At 35.6% G+C, this 16110-nt stretch overlaps 1 protein-coding gene and 1 pseudogene across 1 annotated transcript; one reads left to right on the top strand and one right to left on the bottom strand.

Moving 5' to 3' along the window:
- The first annotated feature begins 323 nt into the window (after nt 1-323).
- Nucleotides 324-5126, top strand: LOC107584926 (serine/threonine-protein kinase SBK1-like). Its single transcript, XM_016271695.1, has 2 exons — nt 324-521; nt 4447-5126. The coding sequence occupies exons 1-2, from the start codon at nt 324-326 to the stop codon at nt 5092-5094; spliced, it is 846 nt and encodes a 281-aa protein (XP_016127181.1). The 3' UTR covers nt 5095-5126.
- An 8370-nt stretch (nt 5127-13496) lies between these two features.
- LOC107584925 (scavenger receptor cysteine-rich type 1 protein M160-like) overlaps nt 13497-16110 on the bottom strand; it is an 8018-nt pseudogene continuing 5404 nt past the window's right edge.

Below are 16110 nucleotides of genomic sequence, written 5' to 3'. Positions count from 1 at the left end.
AGAATCTGATGGTGCTGTGAGAGTATGTCACTTTCGATCAGAATGATAAACTGTTCTTTAAAAAGATAGACACACTGCATACGTGCATAAACGCACATACGTGACCATATTCCTAATACAAAAGTGCATGTTTCAGGGGTCTTATTATTAACTTCTCCACATCTAACAAGCCAATTCTGAAGTTATGTATCCAGTGTTTTCATCATAACTAGGCCAACTCAGTTTGAGTCTGAATGTACATAACATATCTGGGGATATATGATATCAAGTCTCAGTTTTATGTGTCTGATATATGTGAGTGAACATGTGTTTATGTGTGCTGCATGCGGGTGGAGTCAACACCACAGAAGTGTAACTCTTCCCAGAGTGAGTGCTTCGTCCATATAAAGCTTTCCAGGAGCTCAAAGCCCTTGTTAGAACAGGAGTCTTCACTCCCAGCACTCTGCATCGGCTTTGGCTGCAGCACTGCTGCTATTGCTGTGCGTCTGGGTGACCCTGATCCTTTCCACAGCTGCAGAGAGGTGAGAGAAGAGCAAATAGAGAGACATTAATACACAGCTAACAATGGCAGATTTGTCAATAGTTAAATTCTGTGCATTATTGTGCATGCATATGAATATTGTTTTTATGCTAGTCTGTGAACATTTGCATCGCTTTTATAATTTTACAATGCAGTGGATGACACTGATGAATTTATTTTTACATCATTAAAGAGATCGGCCGCGGCAAGTATGGCCGTGTGCTGCTGGTCACCCACCGCTGCAAGGGTACGTCAGCCAGATACTTGACTGTCTTAGTCTTAGGAAGCCACTCACTTTGTTTTGTACAAGCAAGTGCAGCAAGCTCCAAAATACATATAAGTGTCTATGTTCAGTAAGTGACTATGTTCAGTAATTTCAACTTTCTCTTAAAACTCACAAACACTAAAACAATTTTTTTTTTTTTTTACAATGCATTCATTCATTGTTTTTCATCAATTGCTTTCAATTTCATTTTATATATATATTTCGTTTTCCTTAATTTGTCAAATTATGCACATTAATTATTTGTGTATATTTTATAGTGAAGTCCAAAGAGGTTTGGCAAAGCTCAGCCTGACTGCTTGTGGACTTTCTTGAGGAGCGGATTTTTTCTTGAAACCCTCCCATACAAGCCACATTTGTGGAGAATTTGTGATATTGTTGTCACATGCACACAATGACCACTCTTTGTCATAAATTCCTACTGCTTCAGAGTTGCCTCAGAGAGCCTCTCTGACCAGTTTCCTCCTGACACTTTCATCCAGTTTGGAGTGACGTCCGGATGCAAGGAGGGCCTGTGTTGTACCAAATACATTTCACTTCTTAATAATAGACTCCACTGTGCTTCTAGGCATTGATAAATCCTTTAAAAAATGTTTGCATTCATCTCCTGACTTGTGCCTGTCCACAACTGCCGGAGATCTTTTGACAGTGCCTTGCCACCCATAGTAGATTGTTTGCTTCAGTTGCACTGCCAAGGACTGAAATGATGATTAGCTACACATGATTGAGTTTGCAAGTCATTTTTAGGAGGGGGTGATCCTTTTTCCAACTTAAATTTTTTTTTTAAATTCTGACATGTTGGTGTTATATCTTTCACTTGTATGTTTTAAGTTGCACTGAGTAAATACAGCTGGATAAAACAAAAACTGTGTCCTTCATTTCAGACTGCAAAGCAACAAAATGTGATTATTTTAAAGGGGGGTGATTCTTTTCTATATGTGTATGTATGTATAAATAAACACACACACACATATATATATATACATATATGAGTAATATCACACGAGTAGCAGTGTGATATGGTTGTATATCAGCGCAGCTGTGATTCGGCCATAGGTACGAGACCGCAGGCCAAGTGGTGCTGATATACAGCCATTTCACACAGCTAGGCCTACGTGTGATATTGTGTTTGTACAACAGTTCGACGGCACAAGTGTGTAAATAAAAAAGACAGTAGTGTCTTTAAAAACCCTCTTTTGTGCGGAACTACTTCCGCCACAGATTCACGGAGTTTAACAGCTGAGCCCAAGCTTCCATTACTAATTAGAAAATGTCACTTTAGAACTAGTAACGAAGTAATGTTGAGTTGCTGCATTAAAAGCTTATTGTATTACTGTATTAAAAGCTGTGTATTATGTAGAGTCGAGTATGAGAGAGAGATGGCCTGAGCGAGTGTGATTACTTGCGTCTGATACAGCATTCATTCTTCAGTTCAATCTCATATTCAGCATTATACATGAGTTTGAATGTCCTCTGAGGAAAGCGATATCTTTGTCGTACTATCCTTTCATCTGTTAAGGATGATTTCCGATGACAGCGCTGCTCACTGCATTTGTTGGCTGCGTCTTACAAGCTGTTGTTGAAAGTAAAAATAACTTCCTTGTTTACAACCCTGTTTCAGTCTCTTTCAATATAAAAGTCTTTACTGCTGACTCACTCATAAAAACAGTCTCTTGTCGCCATCTAATAGCGGAAAATGCAACTAAAATCACCATCACGGACACACACACACACACCTTTTCTAAATACTAAATATTATTATTAAATACTTCTATTATTTATATAAAATATTATTTATTGAATAATAATATTTAATGAACAACAACAGCAGTCATCATAAAAGTTGCTAGGCACATTTGCTCTGGAACAAATAATAGATTAATGAGACCAAAGACTGCCCGTTAGACTTACCCAAAACAAATTATAACTCGTGTTTAACCACTACATCAGAGCCAGAAGAACTCGCCGAGGTGAGGTTGCTCTCAGCGGTTTCATGAGCGCTGAACGGCCGCTGATCTGCGAAAATGTCAAAGTAAATTTTCAAATAGATGTTATCTTTATTTACAAACAACATATTTGATGTCTAAACAACTACATCCTAACATAAAAAACTACATTCCATGACACAAAAACAGTATTATTTATAAAATTATAGTAGATTTGGACATCTGCCATGACACTCACTGTGAGAAATGCTGCAAGCGGATACAAATAGTGAAACAGTTGGAGTTCTGTTATCACTAGAATATATACGCACATATATATATCGTCACAGACACTATAGTGACTCTAGATGTGGTATATTTTATCCCAAGGGTCCGGGACATCTGCATGTTTACAGAATGAAGCTTGACAGATGCTGATTAAATGCGTCGCAGACTAGAGAAATGATGAATGATGTACAGATTTTTAGTGTGTCAGGACAAAAAAGAAAACAAACCAAAAATAATGCATGGCCTCTGAAGGCTTTTAAAGCTGAAGATACATCAAGAAAGCAATGAAAAATCTATCTATCTAAAAAATAAAAAGTTAAATAAAAATGCCATCAAACGCAGAGTGACTCCATATTTTGAAATAATGGAATTGTGAACGTGACATTGGTTGAATCAGATACATGCATATTTGCTGCTGGACATTATTAGTACACAAATGGAAAAAACTATAGTGTGTTTAAGTTTATTTTATTATGTCTAAAGTATCAAAAGTGCCCATAGCTGAAGTAAACACTTGTACAGTATGTGACTAATAAAGCTCCAGATCCGTCAAGTCACTCCAGGCCTGCCCTGCACTGCTATGTACTACAGGCCCGTTCACACGCTAGGCATGTTCACATGTTTTTCGCACTGAATAAGGAGAAGGACGTACGCTTGACATATTTTGGTAATGTTCACATGTCCTCTCAGAAAATCTTGGAGGGTGTAATGTGTGAGTAAAAGATCAGAGCAGCTGTTTTTCTCTGTCACCACATGAGTCTCTGTTAGTTCAGCATAAAGAGTGAAACCTTAAGCCAGACAGACTGAAGACTGGAAAGATTTAAAGTGGCAATAACGCCACAGGGGCTCCTAAACTTATGCAACCTTATATTTTAACTTATCATGCAATGATGTTGTCTTGAGAGAATTTTGTGCCTGCACATATGCAAAGTGTCAGTATCAAACTGTTGGATCTTTTAAACAGTTGACACTATTATTACCAAAATAAATTACTGAGCATTTTGGCCCATTTCTGTTAATAATTGTTTGCTAACATAAAAACAATACATTATTAGTTTTATTATTAGTTTTAACTCTTTATAAGTTTTTATTTATAATATATTATTGAATTTAATATATTATTTCTAATATTAAAACGAACATCTAAACGTATTTTTCCAACATTATTCTCATATCAATTTTACAGGTGACAAGTTATTGAAAAAAAACAGCCTGGAACCTAAAAATTGACTGGTATCTTATGCTCCAAACAATGTAATAATGTAAAAAAATAAATAAATTAAATAAATTATAAATGAAAAAATTACAAAACTTTTTTTCCCCTGGGTCTCAGGAGAATATAGGAGTTTTTTTAATTTTTTTTGTGTACAATATGCAACATTTGTTATAAATCAACAACTTACTATACTGCATTTCTTGTTTTCGTCCAGGTGGGCATCCCTGAATGTGCAGTGAAGCGCTGTGCCGTTCAGATCTCTTGTGCTCTAGAGTTCATCCACCAGCGTGGTCTGGTCCACCGCGACATCAAGCCTGAGAACGTACTGCTGCTGGACACCCAGTGCCGTTGCGTCAAACTGGCCGACTTTGGTCTCACCCAGAGACGAGGAACCTTCATCCGCTTCATATCGGGCACACTGCCATATATGGCTCCAGAGCTTTGCACCATGGTCTTGGAGGAAGGTCAGACGGAGGTGAAAGCCCCTCCGCTCCGCGTGGAGCCCACTCTAGACACCTGGGCCTTTGGCGTGCTTCTTTTCTGTATCCTCACAGGCTTCTTCCCCTGGGAGCGCTGCAACGACAGTGACGATTTCTACGAAGAGTTTGTAGACTGGCGCAGATCGCCGAAGAAAACCCCCGTGCCATCTCAGTGGAAACGATTCACACCTGTGTGCATGCAGATGTTCAGGAGGATGTTAGCGCTGGATCCCAGTGAGAGGTGCTCTGTAGGAGAGGTCAAAGGTTACGTGGGAAAGGACTGGGTGCGAGCAAAGGACGCCAATGGATGGGTGGGAGAAAATGGGGAGGTCAGCACGTCCACACCGAGTCCCTGCAGAAGCAGCTGCAGTGATGAACACTGATAGTGTTATATGACAAATGAGCAGAATGTAGTGCCAATTGCAATGCAGAGAGCTGCTTGGTGGAATGAATTTAGATCATTAGAGGTGTTGATATCTTAAAAAGTAATGAGGAAGACACTCATTTGTGGGTCAATATTATACTTCATCAACAATTTATACTTCATCAACAGCAATTGTGGCATGCTACAATTGCCAAAAATCTTTTTAAATCACTTAAAAAAAAATAAAAAAAGTGTTGCACTTACGGTGGTAATGCACTTACACTTAAAATATATATTTAGTTGTTAAAAGTAAATTTTGATGGTGACAAAAGTATAGTGTAGTAAAAACAAAATATTGCATACTGTATACAAAAATGCAACAAAAAAACTAATCTGATCAAATCTACAATGCTAAATATTATAAAATATATAAATCACACACACACACACACACACATATATATATATATATAAATATATAAATTACAAAAAATTTTAGAAAAAATATTTTACAAATAAATATTAAATATAAGTGTGCTATTATTAGCATATTCTCATGATAATTCGGCTTTAAACTATATCAAAATACATTTAATTTATACTGTATGTTTATTTGAACATAGAAAGCCTTGTGTTTGTTAGCAAAACAATTTCTATCTGTTAGATCTTGTGATTTATGTGAATTTTTAGTCAAATGTTCGTGAAATCTGTATTGTCCCTATACTATTGATATAAAAACAACCCTTTTTATACCAAAAGTATAGGGACAGAGGACACAGATACCATATTGGTACACAGATACAGTCAATATGGTACACAGATACCATATTGACCAAAACTTGTTGTCAATGTTATATATATAAATAATACATTTCATATAAGGGGAAAAATCTGATAACAATGGCATCATAAATTTTACTTATTTAGCTCAAATTGCTTTACTTTTCAGGCTGGACAATATATAGAATAAACAAACAGGCGGTGCCTCTTTTGGCTCTTTTAACTACAGGACTACAGCTGTCATATTGAGCATCTCCTGCCCTTTGTCTCTGATATCAATGCACATATTCAATCCTCTACCTCCACCCAAAATAACAGACATTTTCAGCAATGATCAATATTGTATTATTTCATGATTTGCCAGTCACTTCTGTTTCTAGCAGAAATGAGGGTCCAGTGCACGAAAATACTCAGAAGACAGCCAGACATACTTTCCCCATAACTGTCATGTAGATGAGGGGTACATTTTAAACTACTGTTGTATTTTACTAATGTTTTTATCCAAGTTTATTGAAATATGTTTTGTATATTTGTATAAAATGTGTATATTTTCCATATCAACTGTCTTGTTTGCTGTGTGCTTATGATCCTGACCATGTCACTATTAAAGCTTGTCCTGCATTATCTAAGGATACATCTAGTGCTTGAGAAAGTGTTGACTAACATTAGTATGCAAAATATAATCATGAAACCTTTTCATTTATTTGTTCTCAATTTTAAAATGCAGTAATGACTGTTAATATGTCAAAAATGATTGACACAAATTTTTAAGCTATAGTTCACCCAAAAAATAAAAATTTACTCACCCTCAAGTTGTTCCAAACCTGTGTGCGTTTCTTTCAGCTGTTGAACAGAAAAGGAAGATATTTTGAAGAATGATGGTAACCAGTTGATGGTCACCATTGACTTCCATAGTGTGGACAAAAATACTATCAAAATATCTTATTTGGTGTTCAGTAGAAAAAAGAAACTCATACAGGTTTGGAACAACTTGAGGGTGAGTAAATCTGTAAAAGTACGGCCCAGTGTACTGTGTTAATATGAAGGAATTTTCGGCTGCACTTTATTTTACAGTATGTGCACTTACGTACTTAAAGCAGTGCTGGGCAGCTTCGGTCCTGGAGGGCCACTGTCCTGTAGAGTTTAGCTCCAACCCTAATCAAACACACCTGCCTGTAGCTTTTTAGTGATCTTAAAGGAACACTCCACTATTTTGAAAATAGACAAATTTTCCAACTCCCCTAAAGTTAAACAGTTGAGTTTTACCGTTTTCTAATCCATTCAGCCAATCTCCGGGTCTGGCGGTAGCAATTTTAGCTGCAGCTTAGCATAGATCATTGAATCTGATTAGACTGTTAGCATCTCCTTATATTTCCTAGCTGGGGACTATTTTCAGGCGCTGTGTAATATCATTGCGCCTGCTGCGCCCATGGTACGGCAGCAAAGTTCCTTGATTATTACGCCAGAATGAGAGTATAGTTCCTAGCCATATCGGCCTAGAAAATCGCAACTTTTCATTTTCCGTCGGTCTAAGTACACGATGTAACTACAGAAGAGTCAAGTTTTAAATAGGAAAAATATCGAAACTCTTTGGTCATTTTTGAGCGAGATGCTAACGGTCTAATCAGATTCAATGATCTATGCTAAGCTGCAGCTAAAAGTGCTACCGCCAGACCCGGAGATCGGCTGAATGGATTTGAAAACGGTAAAACTCAACTGTTTAACTCTCGGGGAGTTGGAAAATTAGCCTATTTTCAAAAATAGTGGAGTGTTCCTTTAAAGACATTGATTGGCTTGTTTAGGTGTGTTTCATTAGGGTTGGAGCTAAACTCTGCAGGACAGTGGCCCTCCAGGACCGAACTTGCCCAGCCCTGACTTAAAGTTTACTTACCTAAGAAAGTACTGAGTAATATAAGGTAGCTACATGGGCTAAGGTTAGGTTTAGGGGTAGGTTTAGGGTTTTGTACCTAGTTATCACCCAGTTATTGTAATTACTATAGTATGTACATGCGGAACACGAAAATAAAGTGCTACCGAATTTTCCTTACTGATTTTTGACAGGTGTTTTATCCATATTTTGAACTATGCATTGCATTGTTTAGTGTTTAGGGTTGAAGGAAATGTCCGTAAATTTACTAGAAGATGTACTGGTCACACACACACACACACACGGAAAGGCAAAATAGTACACAAGATTTTTTGCTGTTGCTTTTAGAAATGTAGAATTCTAGTGTTCTTATGAATTAAAATATGCACTAAAAAAAGCAACCATAAAACTACCCTTAAATGTCAAGTATTGATTCACTACTTCATATGACTCTCTATGTGATAAAAAAAAAAAAAGGATTTGATGTGCTGCTCATAATGGATGAGCATGAGAACAGAGCTACTAAACTTGACTGCTTGACTAAAGAAAGAAAAATAAATAGATAATTAGTAATAATATATGATACAAGTGTTTAAAAATAAAGGTGGACTTGCTGGAGTGAGGTAAGCGGCTAATTACGGTATATATTCTTGAAATATGATTGACAGGATCAAACAAACAAGCTCCCCCCAAACTTTCCTTTGAATCGTCATTACATAAACCTCCTGTTCTTTTAGACAAATATATAGATATTATCATGTCCAAATGTGCTTTGAAATCGCTTCCAAGTCACTGGTGGCCTTTGCTTGTAACCCCAGTAATCTATTACATACAAACACTACAACCTTCTCTGTTGAACATTCAGAAATCTCCTGGCATCTGTTGCAGCTGGTGCGGTATTGATGGATTCTGGGCTGGTGTTTGTTTAGGCCCAGCTCTAGAGAAACTGTCCCAGTGGGGTGTCGTCATGCTGGTGATTTGACAGCAGTTCTGAGCCCAGCAGCCATCTTCGCTTTGCAGCATATTTAGAGCAATACACTAACCGGGATAATGTTACCGCAGTCCCTATGAGCTGCTCCAATCAAAGGCCTCATTACTAAATCCTCTAAGGCAGCCAAAAGCCCATCATGGGGTAAAAGGTTTAACAGCTTTCACTGAAGCTTGACTCCTCAGCAATGACTCATAATCTGTTTCGGTTGTTACTTTAAGCCAGATTCTTCTTACAAAGTGTACAACAATATCAGCCCTTTAACTGGTCACTTTGTGGAAACGGGACAGTTTATGTAATGAACTACACTTGTGTGAACTCAAGGTGAACTGACTTTATACATCTACTTAAAATGTCCAAAACATTGGGCAAAAATGCTGAAAAGTTAGTGAAGAGAGCACTCGGTTTCATATTCTCAAATAATCCAATCACATTCAGACATGTTAAGTGTCTGAATACCTTTTTGGGGGCCATTAGAGCAACAACACTAGTAAACATGCTGGTCCAGTGTCAGTTCCTGGAAATATATATATATATATATATAATTATTATTGTTTTGAAATAATACTTTTATTTAGCAAGGATGCATTAAATGGAGACATAATATATTTACATTTTAAATAAATGTTATTTTAAACTTTCTATTCCTCACAGAGTCCTGAAAAAATGTATTGCTGTTTCTACAAACAAATGAAGCAGCTCAACTGTTTTCAACATTGATAATAATAATAAATGTTTCTGAAGGATCATGTGACACTGAAGACTGGAGTTATGATGCTGAAAATGCAGCTTTGCATCACAGGAATAGATTACATTTAGACTTTCTAAAATTTTACATATTTCACAATTCCAAAAACAATTTCTACTGCATTTATGAAGTAGACATATGTGTCTATTAATTAAATTATTTATATGTTTGATTTTTTTTTTTTTTTAGACTGGAGTTATGATGCTGAAAATGCAGCTTTGCATCACAGGAATAAATTACATTTAGATTAGAAAGTTGTTAAAAATTTACATATTTCACAATTCCAAAAACAATTTCTACTGCATTTATGAAGTAGACATATGTGTCTATTAATTAAATTATTTATATGTTTGATTTTTTTTTTTTTAGAGAAAATTTATATACAGCATCTTACAAAATATTTGCTGTCACATTCGAGAGGTCCAGGAAATTTGTCATATAATTTGGAAAAATCTAAACTGATTATGACTTGTAACCCCTCCACATGACACCACTCTGTCCAGTATCTCATAAGGCTTTGAGGAACAGATGTCATGGATGGAGGGCTGAGGAACTGATGGGTCCCTTATCCCTGCCAGCGGCTCATGCAGCACTACTGCTAATAAATCTTTGCTGTTATGGAAAAATCACAATCTCACAGCCAACAACTTCTTATATCAGCAATCCACAGGCATGTTTGTGAAGGTTATTTCTGCTCTCACAGTACAGCACAGTTGCGTGTCTAGACTCATGGAAACATTGAGCAAAACATCACAGGAGATGACAGCTTGATAAGGCTGTTACATTTCTGAGCGTCACTCACTCAATATTATGCATGTAGGCTGTTTATGATGTTGAGAAAATACTTCTAATATGCTTATAAGCAATTAATAAAGAGCTAAATAGAAATCTTTACAGGATTATAAAGATGATCATTTATAACTGGCAGAGAGATTTGGCGTTAGTCTTTATATGTGCAAAAAAATTGCAACCTCATGATTACAAATATGCGTATTTGCTGTTTTACTGTTTTTATTTAAATACGTGACATACAAGTATCAATAGAAGTGACATTAAAGTGCCCCTATTATGGGTAATGAAATATTTTGATTTTGGAAGTCCCCAACAACAGGTTGACATGCATGCAAGGTCAAAAAACACTTTGATTTTTCTTATAATATTCATTTATTTTTACCTTACTTGCTCAACGACTCCCAAACGATTCCATCAATGATTAATTTTTCCAAACCCCTCGTTTGCTTGATGCTAATCTGCGGTGATTGGTCCGATTGGTCTCATTTTCATTTCATCATGCCTGTAATGCCTGATATAGCAGCGCAGTGCTGCTTTGTGTACAGCGTTATCGGGGAAACCGCTATTTTTACCACTCCAAAAGCGGCACCTAGTGGCAAAGAATGAATTTGCATTTTCATTCAGACCAGCGCAAAACGACCAACAAGTGGGCGGGCAATATGCTAATGTTTCATGTTGACGTCAACATGAAACGGCTTGGGATTCGTTTAAAAAACGACTCGTTTTAATGATTCAGAGTCGACTCTTTCTTTTGAGAGCCAATAACGTTATACACGGTGCACTTTCAGATTTAAAACTTTGCAGGATGTTTTCATTCACTTAGAGCTGTGTTACACACTGCATGAAAGGTCATTTTAGGGGCATAATAGCCATAACTCCATAATAGGGGCACTTTAAAGTATATTTTAGTAGGGCTGGCCGGGTAAAATATTACGGAGCCCCTAAAGATGGTGATGGACAAAATATGGTGTGGGAGGAAAAAAGTTTTTGCGAGAGAACACAAAGTTTCTCGGGGGAATGCTAAAGTTTTGAGAGAGAACGCAAAAGATTCGAAAAAACATTTTCCCCTCCCACCCCATATTTTTTTCAGCACCATGTCCCTTTAGGGGCTCCTATATGAACTTGCTAGTTTTGGGAGCATGTTTGTGTCATTACCTGAATTACTTTAGCAAACCTTTTTTTTTTTTCTTTTTAATTATACAAGGTCAAAACAACAATATAAACAAAAGACAAAAATGTCCACCCATGATTTAAGTGGGGGAATGTGGCATCACATTCATTAGTTAAAATCAGCACTGGCAGGATTAATCTTTTTAAACAGACTGTGTTAAAAAGCTCTTCGTGGAACTGTAGCGAATGTTTAATAAATCCTGGATAATCCTCATTTGAATTTTGGAATGTTCTATTCAGAGATTCCGGCCCCTAAAGACACACGGTCAGTTCTCTTCAAAAGAACCATGTTCTGTTTACACAAAGCACTTACAAACGAGTCCCTCAGGGTAAAGCAGATTACATGTGAACTTCATCGGTCACAGGAAGACGTCACCAAAACACAGTTAAAACACAGTAACACTAGTACTGCTAGTTATAGCACACAGCAGCTGTTACTGAGTTTAAATGTGGGCATGTGTGAGCAGATGTCAAATGTAATCAGACATATTTGCAATTAGAAGGAGAGTTACTGATGAAGCATAGAGAGCAAACTCTTGTGCTATGAATCAAACTATAGGTGTTATAGAACGATACAGTTTAACACACAGTACCAGAGCATGTCTCCACTGACACCGTTTCACCTCCAGCTCTTCTGAGATTTACTGAGATACATGAAACTGACAGCATTCAATTGCATAATTGTTTACAAAAGAGTCAGAAGTATCAGTTACTTTAATGTGAAATAAATCCTAATATGGAAAAATCTATAAAAGCAATTTTCAAAACAAGAAAAAAAAATAAATGAAAGGCAGATGGCTGCAAAATTTCTAAACAATGCATTATCCGAGTTTATGGTTTAATCTTTCAAATTATAGGCCATGCAAAACAGAAAATGAGGTTCTTATTGTAAAATTGTATACAACTATAATTAATTTTAAAATAAGTAATATCTCTTAAAAAATTTGATGATTTAGTCAAATTAATACACATGCTCATACGTCTGCCCAAATAAAATATACTGTGTACATGTATAATAATAAATATACTGTGTAATTTTTTTTGCCAAAATAGCACCTACTGTAGGTTTTCACTTTTGGTGACTTTGAGAGCATAATTTTTACATTTCTTGAGTACTATCATGGAGCATTAAGGAAGCTATTGGTTACCATTTCAAACCTTTTCATTTTTGCATAACTAAATGTATTTTTACATGCTAATGTTTGCCTTATTATTGACACAGAAAATGGATGGAAACTAAATGGATATCGCACTGTTCTTACATACATAGTGTAATATAGGAATAGTTTCTTCAGGGAACAGATCTGGAGAAATTTAGCACTACATCACTTTCTCACCAATGGTTCCTCTGCAGTAAATGGGTGCCATCAGAATGAGAGTCCAAACAGCTAGAAATTTCACAATAAATTGCAAGTAATCCACACTACACCAGTCCAGAAACAAATAAACAAATTCATAAAGATTTTTTAAACTTTAAATGGTTGCTTCCAGCTAAAATATGAGTACTCTATCCATAATATTGCTTTATCCAGTTGTCTTGTCTGAATCAGGAGAAAATGTGTATAGATCAAGCACTGTTTACAAGAAAAACAGTCCAAAACAGTTCAAATATGATAGTGGATTATGGACTCGTATTTTAGTCAGAAGCAACAGTTTGAAGTTAAAAATGTCTTAATAATGGATTTGATTTTTTAAAACACGCAACTTTTCACTTCCCAAGACATTAATTGATGGACTGGAGTGGATTATTGTGATGTTTTATCAGCTGTTTGGACTCTCATTCTGACGGCACCCATTCACTGCAGAGGATCCGTTGGTGAGCAAGTGATGTAATGCTACATTTCTCCGAATCTGTACTGAACAAACTTTTCAGCAAATTTTAGTTTTTGGGTGAACCATTCCATTAAGTGAACTTTAAATCTTGAGAGTTAGCAGCATTAAACAGCATTTATCCTTTTAATCTTCCCAAGGTTATACTTATATGAAAAATAATCTTATTAACATTAACTTAAAAGAACAATTTGGTCACTTGGCTGCTTCATTACTCTCGTTGAGCGTGAACTTCTACCTCTGTGGTCACCTGGCACCTGCTTCTGAATCTGAATCTGCACCTTCATCCACGTCTACATCTACATGTGCTTGTGTGCCTGTCATCCCTGCATTTTCATTGGCTGCAGCCTCAACAGGTATGACATCATCATAGTCCCCCTGTGTCTCTGTCTCCTCTTCATAGGTGTCCTGATCTGATGAGAACACAAAGGAAAAGGTCAGCACCATTTCCATAAGGGTACACACACAGTGTGGTGTGAATTTGAGTGCCGTACCAAGAATGCTCTCGGGTCTCTTGGGAAGGAGAGGGAGGTTGAGATTGTCATCATGGTGGGTTTGAGAAGGAGAGATTCCATTGGTTTGTCCCTCAATGTAATCATATTCTGTACCAGAAGAATCTCTCTTTCTGTCATCTTCATCCTCCTCTCCTGTTGGAGAAACCAAATTTATTCTTACACATATAAAGAAATATACATTTGTATATATTAATTTATTTATACATTATATATTCTTTTTTTTTCCTTTTAGTCTGAATGTGCCCTTTAAATTTAGTCAGTGTCACTAATATTTAGTATATTCAGTTAATCAACATAATTTAGTTTATCAAACATAAAAAAGAATTAGTAATTTTGTTGATTAAAATTAGTTGAGACTTATTTTATGGTTTCTTTAGTATAGTATAGTATAGTATAGTATAGTTTATTTATGTATTATAGTTAAAGAACATCTGGATGGACAAATGGATGTGTAGGCAGGCAGGTATGCAACAAACTAATAAATAAATAAAAACTAAAATGAACAGACTAAGTAAAAGATTGATCGATTGACATACATTATGTGTTGAAATTAATGAAACTGACCATTAAAAATGATCTGCTATTATAAGACAATATTTGATATAAGATAATATTTGAATATCTCACCTGACTTGTCCATGAGAGAATCCACATCCTCATACTCATCATTATCTAAAAACGATGCCTTTCGTTCAGACAAATCTGAAAAATAATTATCTTTGCTTAAATAAATATTTTATAACTAAAATTAAAAAATGAATATATTTGCTTTAAAACATAATTTACATATATAGTTTATTGATTTTTGTACATCTTCCTATATATATATATATATATATATATATGTGTGTGTGTATGTGTGTGTGTGTGTGTGTGTGTATATATATATATATATAGTATATGTGTGTGTACATGTGAATATATATATATATATATACATATATATACATACGTGTGTGTGTGTGTGTGTGTGTGTGTGTGAATGATTTTGTCTTAATAGTTGCAAAAGTAAAACAATTTTGCAATTAAGGAAAGCATTAGCTTGTGTCTCAATATTCACAATGTTTATAGTATAGTATAGTATAGTTTATTTATGTATTATAGTTAAAGAACATCTGGATGGACAAATGGATGTGTAGGCAGGCAGGTATGCAACAAACTGATAAATAAATAAAAACTAAAATGAACAGACTAAGTAAAAGATTGATCGATTGACATACATTATGTGTTGAAATGAATGAAACTGACCATTAAAAATGATCTGCTATTATAAGACAATATTTGATATAAGATAATATTTGAATATCTCACCTGACTTGTCCATGAGAGAATCCACATCCTCATACTCATCATTATCTAAAAACGATGCCTTTCGTTCAGACAAATCTGAAAAATAATTATCTTTGCTTAAATAAATATTTTATAACTAAAATTAAAAAATGAATATATTTGCTTTAAAACATAATTTACATATATAGTTTATTGATTTTTGTACATCTTCCTATATATATATATATATATATATATATGTGTGTGTGTATGTGTGTGTGTGTGTGTGTGTGTGTATATATATATATTCTGTACATTTCACTAATCTTTTTAAATGTTTAAAAACTTGCATATATCTGCAAAACGTGAAGTACTATACAAGCAAATACACATTCCATACTTCTGACCACCAGTGTAGATGAGCAAACAGAAATCGACTAACAGCCACAAAACTCAAATTTTAATTGCATGGGGTGTTTAAATGAGGAACTGAACTACATTTCAGCATCAATTCAATATTCACCCACAGTAACAGTCCTAATATACAACCCGGTATTATGTGTATGACTCACTTTTACAGGCTACAAAGAGGATGTTCTCACAGTTGTCCTTATTAGAGCTACACTGCCGCACCGATGTCTCCATTCCTGTGCAGCTGAAATGTCAGCATTTTTTTGTATCTGTTTTAACGCTCCAGTTTGGATGGCATTACCACAGGCTGTCACATAAATTGTCGGACATCTGATTATGCCACTGAGATGCACTAACATGCTCCTTATTTATGAGCACCTCTCCTGTGCGATTTTTTGAGAGCGTAATGGCTGGAGGTTTACCTGGAAAGGAGTGAAAACAGACAATCAAATATTTATTTTTCTGTAAGTCATCTATTGCCCTTTGTGTAATATATTTTATAGCAGGATTGGTCCAATTAAAAGAATTTAAGAACCAATTCCCATTCATTTGAGTTCTTTGGCATGCCTACATGATCTTGAATTGGAATGAGTGAACTGCTCTGGTCTGTTTTAAACACTTTGGGGTAAATTAGAAGATTCTGGGAAATTACACGTACATATATA

The sequence above is a fragment of the Sinocyclocheilus grahami genome, unplaced genomic scaffold (genome assembly GCF_001515645.1).
Source record: "Sinocyclocheilus grahami isolate Dianchi unplaced genomic scaffold, SAMN03320097.WGS_v1.1 scaffold64.1, whole genome shotgun sequence".
Classification (NCBI taxonomy): Eukaryota; Metazoa; Chordata; class Actinopteri; order Cypriniformes; family Cyprinidae; genus Sinocyclocheilus; species Sinocyclocheilus grahami.
This window is presented reverse-complemented; position numbering and strand designations above follow the sequence as displayed.

Bases quoted from the DNA above. Each gene is read 5' to 3' on its own strand.
- LOC107584926 (XM_016271695.1), top strand. From the start codon at position 324: ATGCGGGTGGAGTCAACACCACAGAAGTGTAACTCTTCCCAGAGTGAG. The intron at 522-4,446 runs GTGAGAGAAGAG...GTTTTCGTCCAG, and splicing joins CTTTCCACAGCTGCAGAGAG to GTGGGCATCCCTGAATGTGC.